This window comes from Danio rerio, chromosome 3, assembly GCF_049306965.1.
Source record: "Danio rerio strain Tuebingen ecotype United States chromosome 3, GRCz12tu, whole genome shotgun sequence".
Classification (NCBI taxonomy): domain Eukaryota; kingdom Metazoa; phylum Chordata; class Actinopteri; order Cypriniformes; family Danionidae; genus Danio; species Danio rerio.
Genome location: NC_133178.1, coordinates 2,332,385 through 2,358,204, shown reverse-complemented (window position 1 = coordinate 2,358,204; position 25,820 = coordinate 2,332,385). Strand labels below are relative to the sequence as shown.

General features: G+C 36.4%; 1 protein-coding gene across 1 annotated transcript; it reads right to left on the bottom strand.

Annotated features, from left to right (window-relative positions):
* Positions 1-887: 887 nt before the first annotated feature.
* On the bottom strand, positions 888-25,594 carry pick1 (protein interacting with prkca 1). The gene is given in 13 exon segments (NM_001077336.1): positions 888-1,524; positions 4,266-4,410; positions 4,956-5,006; positions 5,144-5,236; positions 7,445-7,578; positions 9,495-9,557; positions 9,672-9,725; positions 11,575-11,664; positions 13,408-13,474; positions 18,050-18,178; positions 19,141-19,252; positions 25,177-25,267; positions 25,427-25,594. Coding segments are annotated over 12 exon segments (1,221 nt in total). The 5' UTR covers positions 25,218-25,267; positions 25,427-25,594; the 3' UTR covers positions 888-1,282.
* Positions 25,595-25,820: the final 226 nt, after the last annotated feature.

Genomic DNA, 25,820 nt, shown 5'->3' with positions numbered 1-25,820 from the left:
ATTTGCTGTGATTGAATCTTTTGAATCTGATCAGTGTTTTTGAATGAATGTGTAGTTAGCCATTATATAACTTATCATTATTGAATTAAATATGATCTACAAATATATAATGTATTAGAAATTGTTGAATGATTATGCAGAGAGGCTCATTTCTCCTCCCAAAATGACACGATTCACTTTCGTTCACTAAATCATTTAATTCTCAGATGATTCCTTCAGTCATTCACTCACTAGTCTTTGAGTTTAATTGGAAATGTTTTAAACAAAAAAAGTGCCAAAAAAATTTATTAATAATGAGTTAGTAAATTAAAACCCCCATCACCATAAACAAACTAAATAAAAGCATACTGAATCATTTACTCTGTGATTGAATCTTTTGAGTCAAATCAGTGTTTTGAATTAAAGTGTAAATTATCCTGATGGTACTTTAATATTAAATATGACAGATGGAGATATGATTCATTAGGATTTATGCAGAGGAGCATCTTTCCTTCTGAAATGAAGAATCATTGATTTTTGTTCAATGAATCATTTAATTCAGAGATGATCCATTCGTTCATTCATTCGTCATCAATGAGTTTAACTGAAAATGTTTTAAACAAAAATGTGCAAGAACCTAATCAAAGATTGTTTAGTAGTTTAAATCCCATCACCATGAACAAACAAACAAACAAACAAACATAAAACTCTAATCTAAAGAGTGCTGAATCATTTGCTGTGATTGAATCTTTTGAGTCTAATCAGTGTTTTTATATAAATTTATAGTTTATCATTACATAATTTATTATTATAGAATTAAATGTGATCCACAAATCTACAATGTAGTATAAATTGCTGAATATGATTATGTAAACGTTCATTTCTCTTTCTGAAATGAAACGATTCACTTTCGTTCACTGATTCATTTAATCCTCAGATGATTCATTAGTTCATTCATACACTCACTGATCATCAACGAGTTTTACTGGAAATGTTTTTAAACACAAAAAAAGTGCAAAAACGTTACTAATAATCATTTAGTAACTTAAATCCAAACCCAAAAACAAACACAAAGTATGCTGAATCATTTACTCTGTGACTGAATCTTTTGAGTCTGATCAGTGTTTTGAATAAAAGTGTGGTTCATCAGTATATAATCTGAACATTGTATATGATGGATGAATTAATAGTGTATTATATGTGAGTGAATATGATTATGCAGAGGCTCATTTCTCCTCCTGAAATGACATGATTCGCTTTCGTTCATTGAATGGTTTACTCCTCAGATGATTCGTTCATTCACTCACTGGTCGTCTATGAGCTTCTCAGCTCCGTTCTCCTCCTGCTGCTGGCTTTGGGCTCTGCTGCTCTCCTCCTCATCCTCGTCCTCATACGTCAGGCTCTGTCCGCTGTAGTTGATCATGGTTCTGGACAGATCCACCTCAATGGGAAACACGTCTGCGTCTTTCAGCACGGCATAGCAGTCGTCGTAATAATGCGACATCCCCGAGACGAATCGCTGAAGCTGGAACACGATGTCCTGAACTGAAGAGCACAGCGCAGAGAGAGTTTAAGAGATGCTAAACTGAACATCTGAGCAGTGTTAGGGGTAATGCATTACAAGAATCATAGGTAAGGCGAGTCAATTCACTCTGAAACGCTTCTCAGGCATTCGGTCTGAATATGGAAACATCAAATACTCCAGAACTGTTCGCCAAGCTTATGATTACACTACATGTTTGAAACCACTAATAAAATTAAATAACCTCGGTCTCTTTAGTTTCATTTCTAAACGTTCGAATCAAACAAAAACTGCTTCATTTTTAGGTTTCCTGAGCTACTCGAAAGGAACAAGATCACGACACCAACCTCATTTATGGCCGTGTTACACATTATCATCCTCTGAATGATGCTGCATCTGCTCGCGCTGGTCATCTGCTGTACTTCACTACTTGGTCTTGATGGCAAATCTCCTCCATAAATGACAGCGACTCTTTGTTTACAAGTTTGTAGGTGTTCGTGTAGTTTCCGTCATGTGATGCTTGTTTGACAAGACGGACTGTACCACACGTTCATTTATAGATTACAAAATCAGAGTACATTTAATAATACTACTACTAATAATAATAATAATTCCTTACATTTATATAGAGAACGCGTGAAACTTCCCGGATGTGTTCTTGATATCGAGGACGCACCAATGCAGACTTGAGCACCGAACTCGCTCTGGAAGTCCCAGAAGTCATTGCGACTGGAGGTGGGAAGCGCAGCATTTTATTTAGATTTATTATTAAAGTTCAGAGATATAATTTATTTACCTCAGGAGTTTCCCTAAACGACATGGTGAAAGTAAACATTAACATGGACATCTTAATAAAGGAATAAACACATTAAGGGTGTTTGTTTGCTGAAATTCGTATTAAAATCTGTTTTTTTTATATTGTGCAGAGTAAATTTATAATGTTTTTATGCAAAGTATATATTTTGAAGAGGGGGGAAACAATAAATTGTTGAATGAATGCTGTAATGTTTAAATAATTTACTATTTAAAATGCGTGAAGGTCATGTGACCATCAGGAAGAACGCCACATCCCATTTCTTAAAGGACGTGTTCTCTGCCCTCGCGGTCTCCTGAGTTCATTCTCCGAGGACACCTAGCAAGACCGCTCTCCACAAGAACGCAAGTCCGTTCTCTGCGTTCTTGGAATTGAGAAACAGCCAGAGTAATGAAGCCAATAATGATATGGGGAGGGTTAGGAGGCCATGATGGACAGAGGCCAGTGGACAAATTTGGGTTAAACCCATACTCTTTTTCTGAGGACATCCTGGGATTTTTAACGACCACAGAGAGTCAGGACCTCGGTTAAACATCTCATCTGAAAGACGGCGCTCACTGAGCAGTATAGAGTCCCCCACACTGCTGGCTTTGGACCGAACCCGTTGAAAAGAACAAAAATGCAGTCATTTGACAAAATCCACATCTCTCATTGGCCACATGTTGTTGAACATAGTTCCTAAACTGCTTATCGATTGGTCAGAATTCACATGGGGGAAAATGCCAATGAACTCCCGCAAGTAAACAAACCGGCAGACACAAAATGACGCTTTTTACTATGGAGTAGAGCTGCACGATTCTGGCTAAAATGAGAATTGAGATTTTTTTGCTTAAAATAAAGATCACGATTCTCTCACGATTCTGTAGATGTAAAATAAAGGTATGGTAAAAACAAACATATGGCACAACATCGATAATAATATTATGTGTAGGTCTACTGGTTTTTATAAATAATTCTATTCTACTTATAATATTTCTGATGTTGAACTATTATGTTTGAGATATTTGCTTGCAATCTGTCATATTAGACAAATTTATTCACTGGCAAAATCAGACGTTTGTCATTATCAGATTATATTCAACATTATATAGGCTAGAGTAGTTATACTGACACTGTAAACATTTATTTTCATGCACAACTCTGTTCGCTATGAAAGAATAAACATATCAAATGCTTGCCGTAATCATAACTCTAATATGCGATATGATCATTTAAGTGAAGTGCACACTTTCGGTTTTATTTTTACTGCTAAGTGCTGTTCATACTTCACGCGCGACTCCCAAACGATCACTCGGTGCCACAAACTGAATATTATTTACAACTGTATTACCTGTTACTCACAACATATGCAGGTTCTATTCACTAAAGTAGACGCGTGCCCACCCTCTCTGTGATAACAGCTCACGGTCAGTAGCTCACGTCACGTGTGATTTCCCGGCCGCGAAAACATCATTATATTAAGACAAAAATTACATTTTTAGGTGAATTATACCTTATGAATACAGTGTGTCACTCAATTAACATCATTTGGAGGTGTCAACATCACTGAGCAACGTGTGTGAGACAATGAAAAGACTTGTGTAGCCGCCTTTTCTTCTCTCCTGAACTTGAAAATATGATTGGCAGAATCGTAGAAATGCTAGATTAAGATCGTCTAGGGGGTCGAATCGAGATCGCGATCTTTTAACGATTAATTGTGCAGCTCTACTATGGAGGGACGACTGCGCTGACGAGACATGAGAAAGACTCGTTTAAGCTAAATTAATGCCAATCTTCACTGCATTGGTGCACAGATTTAAGCTAAATAACACAACACTTTACTTTCCTTTAAAAAGTAACTATGTAACACATTTTCAAAAGAAGTAACCCGATAATGTAATGGGTTACTTTTATCAGTAACGCTCCCCAACACTGGTCATGTGATGTGTTTTGTGATGCATCTCCACGCACCGTGTTTCTGGTCCAGCAGTTCGATTTTCTCCAGAACGTCTTTGCGCATCTTGGCGAATCGCGCTCGAGCTTCCTGACGACATCGAAGAACCAGGCGATACTCGTAGTTTCCGGTGCTGACGCGGTACAGCGGGTCACCCAGAGCCTGAAACACACACATGGACACAATTACATGTAGCAGACCATTTTGGTTCAAAGCAACTTACAACTGGGGCATTCAGCAGAGGCCCGTCACGATATTCATTTTTTGTTGTACAATATATTGCACCGAAATACATCGTGATAAACGATTTTAAGACCATTTTATGCCACTCATTATATAATGCCAGACTGACAATATAATATCATCATGATGCAAGTACAACACTCCAAAGAACATATCTTTTATTTTTAAGAATATCTCATTTAATTAATGTCAATTTAACTGTTTAATAATGAGGTATTGGAGTCAGAATGTGACAATGCGTAAATGTGTTCAAAGCAGAATAATCGAAGGTGAACTGTTGACATATTTTATAGTATTGTAACTTTAAATTATATAGTTATCATCAGCTTAAGTGTTTATTTTACATTAAATCTTCCTTGATAAACAGGTTAAATAGGTTTAAGTGTAAGGATAGGCTTCTTCTTCTTATTTATAGCTGACTTCATGTGATATTGACTGTGTTTTTGATAGTTTAATGAACTCACGATGCAGCTGTACTCTTCATCATCCATCTCCTTCACCTTCAGACAGTACGACTGAAACACAAAAGCAAACATAAACACACAGAAAAAAAGTCTTCAGTAGGACTGAAACGATTAACACACAAACATCAGCATTAAAAATCAGGTATTTCAGGTCTACAGTGCAGGATATATAAGGTCTGGCTTCATACCAAGTACTCAAACTTGACGTCCAGGTATTTGCGGATGGTGAGTTTGGTGTCTGGAATGGCTTTATGAAGATATGTGTTCAGATCGTGCAGCATCTGGAGGACAGACAGAGATGTTACAGTCTAAATTCATCATATTTCATCACATTAAAGGATTTCTTTTACACAGGCAGTCGGGTTTGCACTGTATTTTTAGCATATACACTGCAAAAAATGGCTCTCACTTAGTGTTTTTGTGCTGTTTGTAGTCCAAATATCTAAAAATTCTTAAATCAAGAAGCATTTTCTAGACAAGTAAAACATATTGTGTTGTTTTCACACATAATGAGTCAAAACTTTTAATGAGTTTAAGTTTTTCCTTAAAACAAGCAAAATAATCTGCCAATAGGCTAAAATGGTGAAAAGTCTTGGAGTAATGATTGATGACCAACTAAACTTCTCTGATCACATCTCTAGAACTGCTCGATCGTGCAGATTCGCACTCTATAACATCAGAAAGATCCGACCCTTCTAATCTGAACATGCAGCTCAACTCCTTGTTCAAGCTCTTGTTCTCTCCAAACTGGACTATTGCAACTCTCTGCTAGCGGAGCTTCCAGCTAACTCTATCAAGCCTCTTCAGCTGCTCCAGAACGCAGCAGCACGAGTGGTCTTTAATGAACCTAAAAGAGCACACGTCACTCCGCTGCTCATCCGTTTGCACTGGCTGTCAGTTGCTGCTTGCATCAAATTCAAAGCTCTGATGTTTGCTTACAAAGCGACCTCTGGCTTTGCTCCTTCTTATCTGCTCTCACTTCTGCAGATGTATGTGCCCTCCAGAAACTTGCGTTCTGTGAATGAATGTCGCCTCGTGGTTCCATCCCAAAGAGGGAAGAAATCTCTTTCCCGAACTCTCAATCTGCCCAGTTGGTGGAATGAACTCCCTAACTGCATCAGAACAGCAGAGTCACTTGCTATTTTCAAGAAACGACTAAAAACTCAACTATTTACTCTCCACTACACTTCCTAATCTGCGATTCCCTCTCTGGATATACCACTAACTATACTCAAGAAAAAAACACTTACATTACTAATGCTTTCCTTCTTAGACTTTATACACCTGAAACTCGCCTACAGCACTTATTCATTGTTGCTCTTGGTTGTGTAAATTGCTTCCTTGTCCTCATTTGTAAGTTGCTTTGGATAAAAGCGTCTGCTAAATGACTAAATGTAAATGTAAATTAAATAATCTTGTTTTTCATTTTGACATGATTCTTTTGCACACCCCATTGGCAGGTTATGTAGCTTGTTTTCAGAAAAAACTAACTTTATTTGGGCTAAAAACAAGACAAAAACACTAAGTAGGAAAAGCTTTTTTTGCCATGTATTTAATCAAAGTACATACAGGAATCATGGTGTTAAACTCAACACCTCTTTAGGGTTTTAAAAAGGCATGTTTCCATATATTTGAAGACCTCTTCGCCACTTTAGCTTTTAGCCAATATCATTAGTGACATTTTAACCTAAAGTATATTTCCAATAAACTAAAAACACTAAATACATAAAATAAAATAAAATAAAAATATAGTGTTTATTTGCTTTAAGGCTGAAGTATGTACAATTATTTAAACTGACATAAATTGGTAAACAGCATTAAGATCAGCCAATTTGCAAATAATCACAGTCGGCCATGAGATATAAAGGTTGACGTATTTTTAAAGATTAATGCATTGAGTTGTATTAAAGTCTAAAGTTTCATCAGTTCATTTAAAGATCAGACGGTTTGCTAAACCTCCACGTAAAGTATTTTCTTGTTTCTTTTTCTTATGGGGGTAGTAAGGAATAATCATTCTCTTGTATTTAGTTTCTCTCTACTGAAATGTGTGGCATTAATAAGGTCTTATCACAAGCTAAGACTCTTCAATTATGAAAATTACATTTAATTATGCGAATTATACCACTTTATGGTCAATATTATTAGCCCCATTAAGCAATATTTGTTTTGGATTGTCTCCCGAACAAACCACTGTTATACAATTACTTGCCTAATTACTCTAACTTTACCCTAATTACCCTAGTGAAGCCTTTAAATGTCACTTTAAGCTGAATATTAGTGTCTTGAAGATTATCCAGTCTAATATTATGTACTGTCATCATGGCAAAGATAAAATAAATCAGTTATTAGAAATTAATTAAACTATGTTTGGCAACAGAAATTGGGGGAAAATATATACAGGGGGGCTAATAATTCCCTTTAACTGCACATGCCACTTTTACTCTACAGTCAGTGTGTGAACTCAAACTCATTGAGATCTGCTCTCTTACAGGTTTGATGGTCTTCAGCAGCTGAATCCCGAACTTCTCCATGTTTCTATGAGCTTCCGCAAACTTCACGAAGGCTTCGCTGGCGGCGGCCTGCGGCTCACGAACACCGATGACGGAAAACACATCGCCAAATGCTGACGGAGGACAACAAACACACCAGGGTGAGGATATTAGGAGGTGGTGTGTTGATATTGATGTACAGTGCTGGAGGATTACTTATGAAATATAACCAGTTACTGATTACAATTTACACAACAAAATGTGTAGTCAGTAACATACTGTAATCTGTTAGACAGCACATTTATGGCAACGTGGGATTACATTTAGATTACTTTTGCACTAAACCTTATTTGGTATGGTATGTATAGTAGACATTTATAGTAATGTAATCTAACTACTTTAGGATTACATTTAGATTACTTCTGTGCTAACCCTTATTTGATACTCCATTTGTACGGTAGTAACAAAGTACTTTTAGAGTACATTTAGAATACTTTTGGGGTAACCTTTAATTGATCTCCCAGTCGTACATGATAATAGACCTTTAATGTAATTTGAATAGTTCTGGATTACATTAAGATTGCTTCTGAGCTATCCCTTACTCTATGCCCAGTGTATTTGGTGAGACAACATATGGTAGACATTTATAGTAATGTAATCTGAGTAGTTTTGGATTACTTTTGCGATAACCCTTATTTGATGTCCCATATATTTGGTATGGCAACATAAGGTAGACATTTATATCAATGTAATCAGAGTACTTTTGGATTACATTTAGATTAGTTTTGTGCTAACCCTTATTTAATGTCCCATATGTACAATATGATAACGTATGGTAGACCTTTACTGTAATCCGAGTACTTCTGGACTACATTTGGGCTAATCTTCATTTGATGCCACAAATGTACGATATTTACAGTAATGTAATCTGAGAATTTTTGGATTACATTTAGATCATTTTTTGTGCTACTTCTTATTGGATGTCACATATGTACAGTATGGTAGACATTTATAGAAACGTAAGATTACATTTGGATTACTTTTTTTAAGATTTATTTTTAGCATTTATTAGTTAGGACAGTAATCAGACAGAAAGCGTAGTGGGAGAGAGAGGGGGGTAGGTTCAGGAAATGTCTGAGCTGGGATTAAAACTAAGGACGCCCTGAAGTGCTATTCTTTTTTTAGTAATCTAATCAGTCTTTTTGGATTACATTAGGATTACTTTTGCGCTAACCCTTATTTGATACCCCATATGTGGTATGGTAGCATGTGGTAGACATTTAAAGTAATGTAATCTGACTACTTTTGGATTACATTTCATTATTTTTGCACTTAGCATATTTAATGTCCCATATGTACAACATGATAAGGTATGGTAAACCTTTAATGTAATCTGAGTACTTTTGGATTACATTTAGATTATTTTTGAACCATCCCTTATTTGATGCCCCAGTTGTACGATATGGTAATGCATAGTAGACATTTATAGTAATATAATCGGAGTACTTTCGGATTACATTTAGATTACTGTTGCGCTAAACACTAGCTCGGCATATACCCTATTGTGCTCTTTTCAGGAGAGGGCGGAGCTACAAATGCCTGTGTGTCAGCATAGTGGCAGATTCTAAAACAAGACTTATGCCCTATGCTAATGAGAGAGAGATGGGCATAGTGGGCGGGGCTTTCACCCTCTGATGACATGCACAAAGGGAGAATGTTAATGGAAGTGTATTTGCAGACTGTTCATATCAAGTCTGATTATAAACAATACAATTAACTCATGTTTACCATTAGAGGCTGGATATATTCACACACTGCTGCCAAACAACTGTGCCCCTAATAATACTTGCATAATAGGTGCCCTTTAAAAAGTAGTTTAACTACAAGTACTTGATTTTTGGACTACATCTGACTACATTTAATGCATTTAACTATATAACTATGGGATGTTTCACTAGTGTATTGTGATGAAAGGAACAGTTTTTGGTATATAAAATCACCATTCTGCATTAGAAACTCCTTATAGCAGCTCATAATGAATGATTTTCACCTCTGTGTGTCTGCGAGAGCTCGTAGAAAGCTCTTAACAGCCTCTTGGTGTGCTCCATCAATCCTGCAGACACACACACACACACACACACACACACACACACACACTCAGATTATCTGCACACACAGACTGACGGTCAAATGCAGGAGGAGATTATCAACAGCAGGAGTTCCTCACCTTTATAGAGTTCAGCGGTTTTCTCCAGCTCCTCCAGCCTCTTTACTAGACCGTCTGCAACACACACACACATACATGGCTGGTTGTAATCCATTAACTATTAAATTGCATTTATCTAAGAAGAATTATTTATGATAGTTTTACTCTGAGTTCTGGTCATATTTTATTAAATATTTATAAACTATAGTGAATAAACTGTGATCATGTATGCTATGGCTGTGCAATGTAATATATATATATATATATATATATATATATATATATATAACTATATATTGTTTGGACAAGACAGAAGGTCTATCGGTTCATAGTGTGGTCTATCGTTTACATCATTATGTCAAAGAATGCATGACTGTTATGCTTCACGTATGTTTTGTGGTGTTTTGCTGTTTGTTTTCGGTTTTGTGTTCTCTTCTCTCTCTTCTGTTATGTATCTTGTCCGGTTCTAGGTGTGCAACCATTGGTCGAAAAAGCTGTCAATCACCATCATGATGCAATCGGTGCACCAATCAGGAGCTGGTCCGCCAAATATAAACGGCGTGCGCTTGCGCTGTCTCCGGGAACGCTTGGCTACCCGTCAAACTCCTCACTTGCGTGGGCCGGCCTGTTCACTTGTGTTTAGTTTGGTTGCTGTGTTATCTGGTTTCTCTCAACTAAGTGATCAATTTATTAAATAAGCTAAAGCAGCTTAATTTAGTATCTATTGAGAAGCTGAACGATCTTTATAAGAATTGGATTATCAAAATATGTTTTGCTAATGGCTAACAGTGTGTACTTTACGAGAAATCTAGTAATTCTGAGCAGTATAGTATTTTTCTGTTAGTTTATGGAGGCGTTGCCACACTTGTAGTTATGTTTGGAGTAGTTTTGAAGTTCAGTTAAGCTACGTGCTAAAGATTACTATGTTAAAGATTTGTTTCTGCATTTTTCTTTGGTTAGGTAGTTTAGTGGGTTGGGGTTTAGAGTTAGATGGTTTTGTTATAATTATTTCTTTGTTTTGGCAAATAATTCAGTTATTTAAAATCACATTTACATTACATTCTAATTTCCTACATTCATTGTTTGTCATATCTGTTTAATAAACACTTTAATTTAGTTTCACTATCCAGCAGTTGTGTCTTCTCATTTTCACCCAGCATTAGTAGAGACTCACTGACTGATACGTTTCATCCATTTAATACCTTAAACACGTAACAATGACCGATCTGAATGCAGGCAGAAACGTGACTAGCAGCATGGTGAAAAAGTTGCAAGCTTGAAATTAAAATGTAGGTTGGGCCTGTAATAAATATATATTTTTTAAGTTTAATAGTTATAGTTTTTTATATTTCATTATCATTTATTTTATGTCTACATTCTTAATCAAACATTTGGCCTAAAGTTCTTCACAAAGTGAGAATAATAATCATATATGAAAGCAAATAAATATTGCGCATGTTTGAGCATATGCTTTAAAGCAGAGGTGTCAAACTCAGTTCCTGGAGGGCCGCAGCTCTGCAGAGTTTAGTTCCAACCCTAATTAAACACACCTGATCAAACTAATTGAGTCCTTCAGGCTTGTTTGAAACCTACAGGTAAGTGTGTTGGAGCAGGGTTGGAACTAAACTGTGCAGAGCTTCGGCCCTCCAGGAATTGAGTTTGACACCTCTGAGCATCATAAATAAATAGTGCTTTCCAAGTGGTCAATATTAACTGACTGAGATTAGTTGTCAGTAGATCAGTGGATTACTGCATATGTAGATATTTATCATTGTCAGAATTTGAGATGACCTATGTCATAATATGAGAGTTTTTGCACTAATGTGAGGAATGTTGAAGGTATCTAAATATATTTAAGTTTATAAATAGTGTATATAATATAGTTTAGCTGATATAGTGAATATGGTTGAGTTAAATATCTGACCGTTGCACAGGATGGCTCTGCTGAGTCCCAGAGCGTCTGCAGTTCCTGAACTCATGTTCTCCACTAGACGATGCTTCACCTTCTTCAGCACTAATAAACACACATGCATGAACATACGCACGCACACACACACACACACACACACACACACACACACACACACACACACACACACACACACACACACACACACACACACACACACACACACTCTGTCAAATGCAGAAACTCAAGATTCACTTGACCACATCATGACAGAAACGAATATAAAAAATGTAACACAAAACCCCTCAACAAAAACCACTGTAATGAAATGTTCTGTTCCAAAGCCATTGTTTAAATTTTATTGATGATTTACATGTATTTAAGTTTTATGAATTCTCTTCTGTTAATAATAAAAACAGCTATTTTAAAAAGGAGATGTTTCAAAGAATGTTGGTTGCTGGCACTCATTGACTTCTATAATAGAAGAAAAAATATTACTTAGCAATTATATATATATAAATATATATATATATATATATATATATATATACACATACATATATATATATATATATACATACATATATATATATATATATATACACATACATATATATATATATATACACATATAAAGGAGGGTTTGAAACAATAGTTATAAAATAACCCTCTAATCGCACTTATCTATTCATACATGGATGTTTCACTGAGCGCAATTGTTGCAGTTCCTTTAGAGGACACAAGAGACAGACACAAACCTAATTCACCTAAAAATAAAGTAATCATCAATTACTAACCACGTTATGGCTGTCTTGATTATGATATTTGTGTGACGATTAGGAGTTTAAGAAATGATTGAGGTTAACTGTGTTTCAGGGCTTTGATGATTAATTGTCTGTGTTTAATGGTTGTCATGCTTTTTTGGTCATTTGTGTCACCAAGTAATTGCAACTAAACTGTTGTGACTGACATAATATTATATCAATAATTATTATGAACATTAATAATATTAACATATAATAACACTGCTAGAGCTATATAATAACTCTCCACAAGACATCAACAACCAAATCAAAGCCTTAAAAAGCCACTGAGAAACTGAAAGTGAAAGTGAAGAAGCATTTAAGTGTGTGTGTGTGTGTGTGTATTTAGGTTTATGTCTTCCTCTTGTGCTCTCTAAAGGAACTGCAACAATTGAGGTCATCTGAAACATCCATGCTTAGAATAAATAAGAGTGATAATTTAATAACAGCTGCTTCAAATGAATATGATTGTATATATTATTACTTCTATAGCAAGACAAGTGTAGTATAGATATAAAATTTTACCCTAAACATGACAGTACACCCGAAAATGTACATTCTGTCATCGTTTATTCATCCTATGCTTTTTTCAAACCTATTTGAGTTTCTGCTGTTAAACACAAAGGAAGATATTTTGAAGAATGCTGGTTTCCTGGTGCCCATTGACTTCCATATTTTTGTTCCTATTATTGAAGTCAATACAAACAACATTCTTCAAAATATCTTCTTTTGTAAAGGTTCCAAAACTCAAAGGTTTAAAAGCACATGAGGGAGAATAAATTATGGGTTAGCTTTCCTTTTAGGGTGAACGGTCTAAACGGTCAACATTCTTCAAAATATCTCCTTTAATATCAAAAAAGCAGAACAAATGGTTTAAAGCATAAATGATTACAGACTTTTCATTTTTGTGTGAATCGTCCCTTTAAAAAACTAAAAATAATAAAAATAAATGGAAATTTGTTAAGAAATAAAGTGATTTCACACAAATCTGCATGCATTTACACACACTGATCAGGCTTTACATTACTCAGATTAGTGTTTTTACCGATATCCAGAGATTTGCCCTGCTTCGGGTCAGCTTGCAGCTTATTATATTGGATCACCACTTCACCCTGCAGAGGAAAAACACCTTTAATTAAGTAAAATAAACCTATAAATGAACAAAGAACAGCCAAATAAAGCTTCTTCATCTTATTTACTGACAGACGAACACTGTTACTGCACTGCAGACATCTACACATGATCATTTACTAACTCATTCACACTATCCTCAGCTCAGATATAATAATAATCCTCTTGTATTTCTGTAATTTATTTTATGTGTGGATTCAGTGTAAAATCACTTAACATCAAAATAGATGAATCATATCTCTAAGCTTTAATTCAGCACAGTAAACACACGTGATTATGTTTTTAACCATTTTTTTCTTTGTTTATATTTGCTTGTTTATTTATTCCTGTTTATGTAAAGCACTTTAAAATACCATTGTGTATGAAATGTGCTTTATAATTAAACTCGCCTTGCCTACATCTAACAGGGTATCTGCAGGTTTCTAAGAGTTATATTTAAGACCTTTTTAATACCAGACAGAATGAAAATTAAGACCAAATGTAAAGTATAAATTAACAGTCCCGAACAACACAATTAATTACCATGCGAATCTTTATTTTATTGGGATTTCATCCTGGTTGACAAACACACATACATTTCAAAACAGAAACGAAATCTTCTTTAAGGGGTCGCTTCGATTGCATTTTTAAGACCTTTGAAATGCAGACTCGAGACATTTTAAGACTGATTAAGGCCTTATCCTTATACTATTTAAGACTTTTTAAAAATCTGCGAATACCCTCACAGTGTTCACAGTGTTTTTCTCAAATGAGTCTATAAACTGACTGTATAATATCCATTTATATGCATTTCTTAATTATTTGTTAATAAATATAAATATATATATATATATATATATATATATATATATATATATATATATATATATATATATTGATGTTTCCTTTCCCTTTACAAACTGTACATTCTAGTCAAGCCTGTGACAGTACTAAAGCTTTAAATTATTCATTCCCTCACTGTCCATCGGAGGTCACCACAGCAGAATGAACGCTAACTGCAACCCAGTACTGGGCAACACCCATACAAACTTCTTCACACACTACGGCCAATTTAGTTCATTAATTTCACCTATAGTGCACGTGTTTGGACTGTGGGGGAAACAGGGGATGCTTTAAATCAGGGGTTTTCAAAGTGTGAGGCGCGCCTCCCTAGGGGGGCGAAAGAGCATGTCAGGGGAGGCGCGGGAAAAAATATTATATTATAAAAATATAATTATTAACTTTAATTATTATATGTATTTTTTATTATATTTAAACGTTTTAATTAAACAAAGCTAAAAAAAATTATACGTCAAAAATAAGAAAAACTTTTTACCCAGAAGGCCATAGCTGTGAATTCGCTTCTGTTTGGCAAGCCCGCCAATACAGGTATATGCCTGCTAATCATGCTGCTAATACAATGGATCGGTTTCTGAGAACCCCCGATTCAAAGCCTTCAAGTTTAGGGCTTAAACCCAAAAGACGACGATATGATGGTCAGTATTTTAATTTAGGATTTTGTGTACAGGACCAGCTGATGAACCACGACCTTTATGTGTGGTTTGTCAAGATATTTTGGCTAATGACAGCATGAGACCCGCTAAACTTCGGCGACACCTTGAAACCAAGCATGATGAGGTAGCAGAAAAACCTCCAGAATTTTTGTGTGTGTGTGTGCGTGCGCGCGCGTGTGTGTGCGTGCGTGTTTGGGAGGAGGGGGGCGCCAATGGATAAGTTGTGTCAAAAGGGAGGCCCACTGTCTTAGACTTTGAAAAACCCTGCTTTAAATTAACCAATTTAATTTCAACTGCATAATGTAACGCGGTCACATGTCAATAATCAATTAACACTTCTGTGTTTAGTTATAATTAATCAGAAACCTAAATTAAAACCATCTGAAAACTATTCATAACAAAAAACAAAACAAAAAAAAAAACAGGCAAATTAAATAAAACATCTCAACAAGCTGCTGAAGGCAAACCTTCTCACTTTAATTTACTTTAACTTCATGAACTTAAAAAACTGATTCAAACACAGTCAATAAAACTTTTACAGACATGTTAAAAATTGACAAAAACAAAAAATACCAAAAAGAAAGTTACTTAAATCTGAAAATTTTAATTTAATTATAAGGAAAACCACCTAATTTAAAATATGAATAAAGTAAATGTTTATTGTTATTAATATGATCTCGAAATATAAACTACTCGCTCATGCAGCCACACTGATTAATCTAACACCAAGATGTAAATAAAAGTAAACGCCGCAGTAAAGAGAGAGATTTTTAATTTTATTGCCATTTCAGCTTCTATGTCAGTGGTTCCCAACCTGGGGTCCGCGCCCCCCTAAGGGGGGCGCCAGAGTTCACAGGGGGGGGCGCGGGAGAGGATAAGTATTGAGGTAGAAAAAGGCATAAAAATGGTCCAGTATTATAAAGGGCTTTGCAATTAATCGAAAATCCGATTTAGATTTCGGTTTCAAACGATTATAAAAAGCATTAATCGAGATAAATGATTATTGTATCATATTTCGCCACAGTTGTACACGTGTTGCTCTTAAAAGCGCGAAAGAGCTTATGTGTGTGTGCAGCACGATCACGCAGTCAGAAGCATGCGCAGGTCAGCATTCACTCTCATTCGCACACTGAGACGAGCAGAGGAGCGCAGACATCTAAAGTCATCTTAACGTGAACGCTTTAATGGTCAAATAGGTGTCAAAACGCGGTGTTTAGTGATTATTTACATTAACCCTCATTTGTATAATAAACAATCGAGTTGAGGATCAAAAGACGTGAAAGAGAAACCATTAAAGATACAGCGCGCTATAATCCTTCTGCCGCCTATTTTTATCATTATTAAACAAACATAACGAGAAAACCCCTCTCTGCTCTTGACTGAAGGAATGCTGTAGCTAAAGTGTTTTTCTTACAGTGAAGATGCTTAAAGCAGTTTGTTTCATATTTTTATTCTATTGTATTTATTTCTCTTTCCTTTGCAGGGTGGAAAATAACTGTATGTATACAGTTTAAGTCAGAATTATTAGCCCTCTTGAATATTAGCAAACCTTTTCCTGCCCAATTTCTGTTTCATGGAAAGAATATTTTATTAACTTATTTCTGAACATAATAGTTTTGATATCTCATTTCTAATTACTGATTTCTTTTTGTCTTTGCTATGATGACAGCACATATTTTACTAGATATTTCTCAAAATACAAGCATTCAGATTAAAGTGCAGTTCAAAGGCTTAATTAGAGTAATAAGGCAAGTCATTGTATAACAGTAGTTTCTTCTGCAGACAATCAAAAATAAATATTGCTTAAGGGGGCTAATAATATTGACCTTAAATTGGTTTCAAAATATTTAAACCTGTCTTTATTCTAGCTAAAATAAAACAAATAGAAGAAAAAATATTATAGGAAATACTGTTAAAATTCCTTGCTCTGTTAAACATAATTTGGGAAATATTTATAAAAAAAAAAAATCTCAGGAGCGCTAATAATTTTGACCTTAACTGGCAATGGTTTTGAATAATCGTGATTACAATTATGACCAAAATAATCGGGATTAGGATTTTTCCCAAAATCGAGCAACCCAAAAAATAAAAAATAATCTAAACACATGCTTAAAATTCCAACATAATAGTGAAAATAATTAAATAACTTTAAATAATTATTTAAATTTTGCTCACTCGCGCAATCTGCTTGTCAACGTGTCGTAAAGGCAAAATCAAAACAAAAATGGCAGACAAACGTAAATGCAGTGATTCTTCAGAGGCGAAGAAAAAGATTAGACAGTATGACAAAGCCTACCTAAATTTTGGTTTTATTGAAGGCCAAGACAAGTTAAAACTGATTAATTAATATTTTCTATACATATTACTATATATTAATATTACACAAACACACACACACACACACACACACACACACACACACACACACACACACACATATATATATATATATATATATATATATATATATATATATATATATATATATATATATATATATATACATACACAGTACATATGTGTGTGTGTGCGTGCGTGCGTGTGTATTTATATGGTGGGGGGGCTCCAATGTTTGTATATGTTTATGGGGGGGGCCCCAAAGAAAAAGGTTGGGAACCACTGTTCTATGTCATGGCAAAAAGAAAATAGATCAAGTTTATCACGTTTATAATTATATAAATATAGTTTTCTATAATTATAAAAATATTCTAACAATTAAAAGTCATCAATAGCAATAAATAATGTCCAAGGTAAATACATACATAATAAAATTAATAATGACAATATATAAGATAAAAATCTAAAACGGTCCTTTTTCAAGATTTCCTTTTCATAAAAATTGTACAATTTTAGATGGATTCACGTTTAAAATATTTCCTTTAAAGTCTTTCCAGATAAAAACTGTTGTCTGATAACATTAAAACACAAGAATATGTTTAACAGTTTGGTTTCTGTTGCAATATAGACATTTTGTTGGGTCATTTTTAAGTAAATGTTCATGTGTAAGGGTCGTGTGTCAAATGCGGCGCTGCAGTAAAGTGTGTGTTTGTGTTTGTGTTGTACCTGCACAGCCTGGATCATCTTGGCCACCTCTACTTTAGTTTTCCCCTTCACCGGTTTGCCGTTCACTCCTGTGATCTCATCACCGGCAGCCAGAGTCCCGTCCAGAGCGGCAGCAGTGTTATCAAACACCTGAACAACACTAACGCCATTAATGACTGACCATTCACAACAGAACACATCCTGCGATGATAATCATGTGCGTTTGTTTATTTGATGTTTGCCGTAATCTCTACTGAAACGTGATAAGAGGGTGGGGCCTAGAGTAGCTCCTCCCATTTAAAAAAAAAACAGCCAATAGCTTTAGTTTAATCACAGGTCTGCCAGTGAGATTGCTTGAGCTCAAGCGCATCAAATCAACAGCCAATCAGAAGAAGGGAGCGGGGCAAGTCAGATACTAGAGAGTATTTGATTGGTCAGAAGATTACATTGAAACAACAAAAACAAAAAAACATTGATTCATACAGGCAGAAGTGACAAACTGCAAACTGTACATGTTTATATCAGTTTTACATCTTCTAAATGCCACTATTTTAGAGCACACTGGCTAATAGGACACCCTTAAAATGAACATAACAGATAAAAAAAATTTTATTTCATGGTACCCCTGCTGAAAAATCCAGCTTAAACCAGCCTAGGCTGGTTGGCTGGTTTTAGCTGGTCGACCAGGCTGGTTTTAGAGGGGTTTTGGCCACTTCCAGGCTGATTTCCAGCCATTTCCAGCCTGGTCTTAGCTGGTTAGGCTGGGATGACCAGATAAAACCAGCTTGACCAGCCTAGCCAAGCTGGGAGTCCAGCCAAAACCAGCTATATCCAGCTTAAACCAGGCTGGTCAAGCTTGTTTTAGCTGGATTTTGCTGGTCATTTTCCAGCCTGACCAGCTAAGACCAGGCAAAACCCCTCTAAAACCAGCCTGGTCGACCAGCTAAAACCAGCCAACCAGCCTAGGCTGTATTAAGCTGGATTGTTCAGCAGGGACCTTTAATATAAAGACTGAATATATAGATTTACACACATTTTGTAAATAAAGACAGCGATGAGCTAAAAGAGCGCAGTGTTTGAGTGATGCCGGTCGCAGTGTGTGAACGCTTCACCTGCACGATGTAGAGGCAGGGACAGAACTGAGCTCCTCCACCAATGCTGATCCCTATCAGGTTCTGGGAGTCTTTCTTCAGAGTCACTGTCCCAGGAACTGTGGGAATTCCACTGTGCACACATACATACACACACGCACACGCACACAACATCATCATCAACATCATCATCAACATCATCATCAACATCATCATTAACATCATCATCAACATCATCATCAACATCATCATCATCCTCATCACCATCCTCATCACCATCATCATCATCATCATCATCATCATCATCATCATATCACACCCACACACATGCGTGCACAGACGGACAGACATATAATGCTTTATTATCTTCATAGCTGTTTCTAGATTTCTTTCTTTGTCAATATTCTGCTTGAAAAGGGAGCTTGTTATACATGATTTGAAATAGTCGTGTGAGACCTCTTTCAATCTGAAATACTGTCCAGTACATGTAGCTGATTGTGTAAAGTGTGCAATGAAATGGCAGTCAGATATTTACACAAACACACAGAGCTCTATCTGCTCCACACATACACACTTGGGACTAGTTTCAGAAAGCAGGTTAAGTGAAACTCTGATTATGTTAACCCTGAAATGATAAAAACTCTGGGTTTTCTGTTCAAGACTGAGGTAGTTAGTTTTATATTTACACATTTGTTCATTTTAAAGGTCCCCGTATCATTTATCACACTATACTTTGGTTATTGGGTCTGAAATCGCATTTAAGTATGACTTCAAAACAGCATTAGCACTATATAATACACTGTGAACAATGTTGTATTTTGATAGTCATTGGCTGCTGAGAGGATTTCACTGTTTGGAATTTGTAAATATTACTTTTCTGAAATAATGTTATTAAGGAGAAAGTCTGAATGTGCAAATATAAAACCAAATTCACCTTAATAATAGGAGGTGTGTCAAACCAGGGAAAGCAGAGTAAGTTAAGCCCAAATCCAAAAGGGAGGTAACTCATACTTAGGGCTCTATTTTAACAATCTAGATGCACAAAAGCATTAAGGCGTAATCTGCTTTTGCTATTTTAAGGATGGATAAATCCGTTCTGCATCACAGCACATGGTCTAACAGGGTTGTGCTTATTCTCTTAATGAGTTCTGGGTGTGTTTTGAGAATAAACAAATCAGAGTCTCATCTCCCATTCCCTTTAAGAGTCAGTTCTAATCTCCAGTAAAGGAATAAATGAACAATGATGACAAAGTGTGCTCAAACAACTGAGTTATATCCTAAAACACATGCTGTGTCCCAAATGGTCTAAAACCTGACAGGTGGACAAATCTAAGCTTGTTTTTAATATAACAAATATAAATCTGCATAAAATAAATAATACTGCTAATAATGATAACATTATACAGATGGAGATTGTCATGAATAAACTGAAAAAGCCCCTTGAAGTGAAGAAGGCGTGAAGGCGGTGGTTTTTAAATTTATTTAGAAAATAATATTTTTGTAATATTTTAATCCTTTAATTTGTAAAGATATTTGTGTTTTGCTGTACATCATGTGTGTTTTAAGCAGTGTGTAAGCGAGGCACACAACTAACGCGCTCTGCGCTGGACTTTAGACCTGCTTTCAGCTGGTCTATGGAACAGTGTATTTTAGTTCCTCAGAATAGCAATGCGCCAACAACGCACCTTAACACACCTCTTATCTAGACCAAAACACCAATGAGTCCACAAAGTGGCGCAGATGGATTTGCCATTTAAACAACGTGGCGCAAAAACGGGAAAATTATGGGCTTTTTACACCTTTTGTTTGGGAACCTGTCTCGTTTGCCCAGTTAGTTCGGTTCGTTTGGCATATGTGAAACCAGCAATCACGCTCGGATCCGTGACAAAACAATTGGTCCAAGATCGCCTGAATGAGGTGGTCTCGGCTCGATTGAAAGGAACTCTGGAGCGGATCGATTGTAGTGAGAAAGCAATACATTCCGAGCTCGGCTATATCACAGTGTATTATGGATATGTAATAAGTATACGGCTATATGAAGAGAGAATTATGAGTAGGGCGGGAGGTCATTCCAGACATCCCAAGTCTCCCTGAAGTTTCGTGAGTCTCCCGCAAATACACAGACTCTCCTGGATGCCCGCAAACGAGTGATAATCTCAGATAAATTGCACATCTCCCTCCCAGTCCTCAAATATGTTGCGCACCCTTCTCACCCCTCCCCACCGCATTCCTCCTCGCTCTTCAAACACGTCACGCACACCCTGTCAAACACCACCAAACCACCACCTCCCCCGACAGCTGAGCGCGACTCTGCAAAATAAGGCCTGACACTCTGACCAGTGTGAAGAGAGTTTACTCACACATGACTTGTTTTAGCTCTTTTGGTCTGTTAAGAAACTTTGTTGTGTGAAAGTGAACTGCTCCAAGAACTAAGGCCCCGTTTACACTAGTGCGTTTTAGTTTTAAAACGGCGTTTTAGAATGAAAACGATCCGCGTCCACACTCGCGTTTCACCCAGCGTTTCTGAACTGCTCTCCGTCCACACCAAAACGCTGAAAACGCACATCACGTGACCACACACACACTCTCAGGCAAGCGCTGTAGCCAATCTACCCAGATGAGAGCTGTGCTAGTCGGACTTCTCATCAAGCATCTCCCGCTGGATCTAACCTCACTATATTTATTAAACGGAATATTTCTTTTATCTTGTTGTCTTTATTTAACGACATATTCATTGGTCATTGGAATCCTTTACTTGTTCTCAGGTAACGTGTTTTGGCTAAGCGCAAAGATAAGTTAATGATTAATGTAAGCACGTAGCCTACATTCTGTATATTGACTGATCGCTTGCCTTTATTTCCTATAATGTATAAACTTATTGTATGTTATACTTTTATAATGGCCATTATCGATTATTAAAACTGATATTCAGCAAAGAGAGGGTGTGTTTCGTATTTTCACTGAAATTGAAAGGAGGCAGATGTTATCGGCTCCGTTTTGTTATAAATATGCACACAGTGAAGATGACGCTCATATTTGCAGCACGGCGCCTCAACATTTCTGCTGTCTGTTTAGTTGTTAATATTAAAATGAAAATAGGCAGTTCCTTAAATCATGTTTACATTTTATTGTTGAGAAAGTAAAACAACGTAGCCAGGGTGATGTGAATGAAGTTATAAAGTACACTGTTCCCTTTGAAGATTTACCCGTGTCCTCGGTATAGTCTGTTTTCCATATCAAACTGAGAAGAAGAGACTGCAGCCATGATCAAACTTGCGAAGTTTTAACTTACACGGAGAAGATGCAGGACTGAACTGTGTGTTAGGCTACTTAATATTCAGGAAAAGCCCCAATCAGAGAGGCGAATGTCTGCAGCCCCGCCTCCGTTTTCAGATGTCTCCGTTTTCCATCATCCACACTGAGACGGAGCAGCAGCGTTTCAGAATGAAAACGGCCTCTCCAGTGTTTTCGAAACGCTCCGTTTTCGGCGCTCGAGAACTCCGGCGTAGTGTGGACGGATGGCGTAACCGTAGCAAAACTTATGCGTTTTCAAACTAAAACGCATTAGTGTAAACGGGGCCTAAGAGCAACACGGTAACAATAGTAATCTCTGTTTCAGAACAACTGAATCGACTGACAGGTGTGAAAGCACTCATAGAAACACGTCTTGCACATTTTTGCACCGGGTGTATGATATGGCCCCCTTGACTTTTTCTAACCACAGTACACCTTGAAAATGGTTATCATCCCATGCCTAATTAGAGCTCATACTTTTGACATCAGAAAGTGTTAGTCATGAGTAAAATTTGATAGAAATTTGGTTTCCTCCAATTGTTAAGGTACATTAAGCATTCTCCTTATAATAGACTTCAATGAGGGATAAAACACGTGACATTATTCACTTTGTATATGGATTTGGGACTCATTCTTTTTACAGTAGTTAGTGTTAACTATAAGAAAAGTTTGATGAAAATTTGGGTTTCTCTGGTTGATTTTTAGGAAGGATAAGCCATGTTAAGCTTTTTTCATGTTGTAACTCATATGCTAAAGTATGGTAAGGGAGTTCGTCACAAATTATTGAGGTAAAGTTGGTTTTATATTCCCACATTCAGACTTTCTCCTTAATAATATAATTTCAGAAAAGTATAGTTTAGGGCGAGGCAGGGGCGCAGTAGGTAGTGCTGTTGCCTCACAGCAAGAAGGACGCTGGGTCACTAGTTCGATCCTCGGCTCAGTTGGCGTTTCTGTGTGGAGTTTGCATGTTCTCCCTGCGTACGCATGGGTTTCCTCCGGGTGCTCCGGTTTCCCCCACAGTCCAAAGACATGCGGTACAGGTGAATTGGGTAGGCTAAATTGTCCATAGTGTATGAGTGTGTGTGAATAGCCCCTTTCACACAGTGATACCGGTAAATATCTGGAAAATATCCGGAAGGACTTTACCGGTATATTCAAAAAAGCGCTGTTCACACAGGCGAGGACGTTACGGAAATTTTCCGGAAAAGAGCATTCACACATCCATCGCAAAATACCGGTAAATTCTGACATCATTCACCACAAATGAGCTTTAAACGGCTGCGCTTGTGTTTGTAAACATTTGATACATCACAAACTCTGTGGATGATCAATATTGTGAACAACTTTCGCAGGATCACTTTCGCATGTCGAGATGTTCATAATATGTACGTGTGCAGGCGCTCATAGGCGCACGCAAAGCTTGAAGGTAAACAAACAACGGCTTATCATAAGCATCTCGTCGATGATTATTTACACAGTTGGCATTAAGAAGAACATATAAGCGTGATCTGACTAACTTCTAGCAGCTAAATGTGTCTGGAAAAATATTCAAAGGCTTTTATTCTCACAAACCGCGCGCACGTGAATGCGTCTGACTGTTGTGATTGGCTAAAGCAGACGTCTCACGTCAGCACGTTCTAGACGTGCACACGCTTATTACGGGAATCTTCCTTCTGCATTCACACAGCGCAGCATTCCGGCAAATTGCCGGTAATGTTACAACTTCTCTTTCCGGAAAATAGCCAGAACGAATTTACCGGTATTTTCAAAAAGGACCTGTTCACACATACAACCTTTCCGGAAAATTGCCGGCAATTTTCCGGAAAGGTCTGTATGTGTGAAAGGGGCTAATGAGTGTGTGTGAATGTTTCCCAGAGATGGGTTACGGCTAGAAGGGCATCCGCTGCATAAAAACACGATGGATAAGTTGGCGGTTCATTCCGCTGTGTGTTTAATAAAGGGACTAAGCTGACAAGAAAATGAATGAATGAATGAAAAGTATAGTTTACAAATTCTAAACAGTGAAATCATATTAGCAGCAAATGACTATTAAAGTATAACAATTTTCACAGTCAGTTAAACTGTGTTAATGTTGTTTTAAAGTCACACTTAAATGCAGTTACAGACCACATATTCAAATTAGTATGATAAACAAACACAGGGAGCGTTAAATTAATAAATGTGCCAACATAAAAACAACTTTACCTCAATTCACAAATTGTCATTGAACGAATGAGCGAATAAATAAAACCAACTTTACGTCAATATACTTTACTATGGTACAGTATAGCTTCAAAACAATATAATATTATTAACTTCAAATTACTGTAGTATTTTATAGAGGTAAAGTTGGTTTTATATTCACACATTTGTTGATTTAGCAGTCTCTATATTGTTTACCATGTTACTTTGAATATTCGATGGGAATTAGCATGCAAGTGTGACTTCTAAACAACATTAACACTATCTAATTCACTGTGAACAATGCTGTAATGTGATAGGCAGATCATATTAGCAGCAAATTACTATTTAGAATTGGCAAAGAATACTTTTCTGAAATTATATTATTAAGGAGAATGTCTGAATATCCAAATATAAAACCAACTTTACCTCTTTTAGTATTTTCATGATGTTAACCAGATCTTTAGTCACAGCAGATGCTTTCTACACCAAGCGATACATCATATAAACACACGTCGTGTGCTCAGTGAATAAACACGAACATTCTGAGTGTGATTTGATGATGATTTGCGGGATACTCACAGTTTGTCCTCCTCCAGCTCATAGTCCATGTCTGTGAACATTATCTGTGTTTAATGATGATCAAACTGTCTTCATTCATTCAGACGATCAACTGAAATACAGCAGCATTCACAAACATCACCATCAAATATAACCCTTATTAATAACTGACACGTCTTAAGGTGTAAAACAGCCAAATAGTTTTAATATGTATAATCATTAATATCGCTGTTATTTAACGTTAATATGATGTAGTGCAGGTGTTTCTTACCGCTCGGTCGATAAACAGTCACTTTAACGATATATATATATCAGTTAGTGATGGCGTCAAACATTAAGACATTTTATCAATGTGATCTTATTAATGTAATTCGATTAATATTAAACCGTTTAGCACTAACATCTGTCTACGTGATGTATTCTTCCTCTACTGGTGTTTACTCGCGTCTTCTTCTTTGGTGTTTAATGCTGGTGGTTGGCACCCGAGTTTACTGTTACATTACCGCCTCCAGCTGGAATGGAGTACGCTTGCGTGTAATGTAAACAATTGCATAAAATATACAGCAAACGTCTTTTATATCATTTACTTTCTTTAAGAGAGTTAGTAACCTCATCGCATGTCATACCTGATGTATTGATAATGTAATGTCATGGGGTTTACCTTC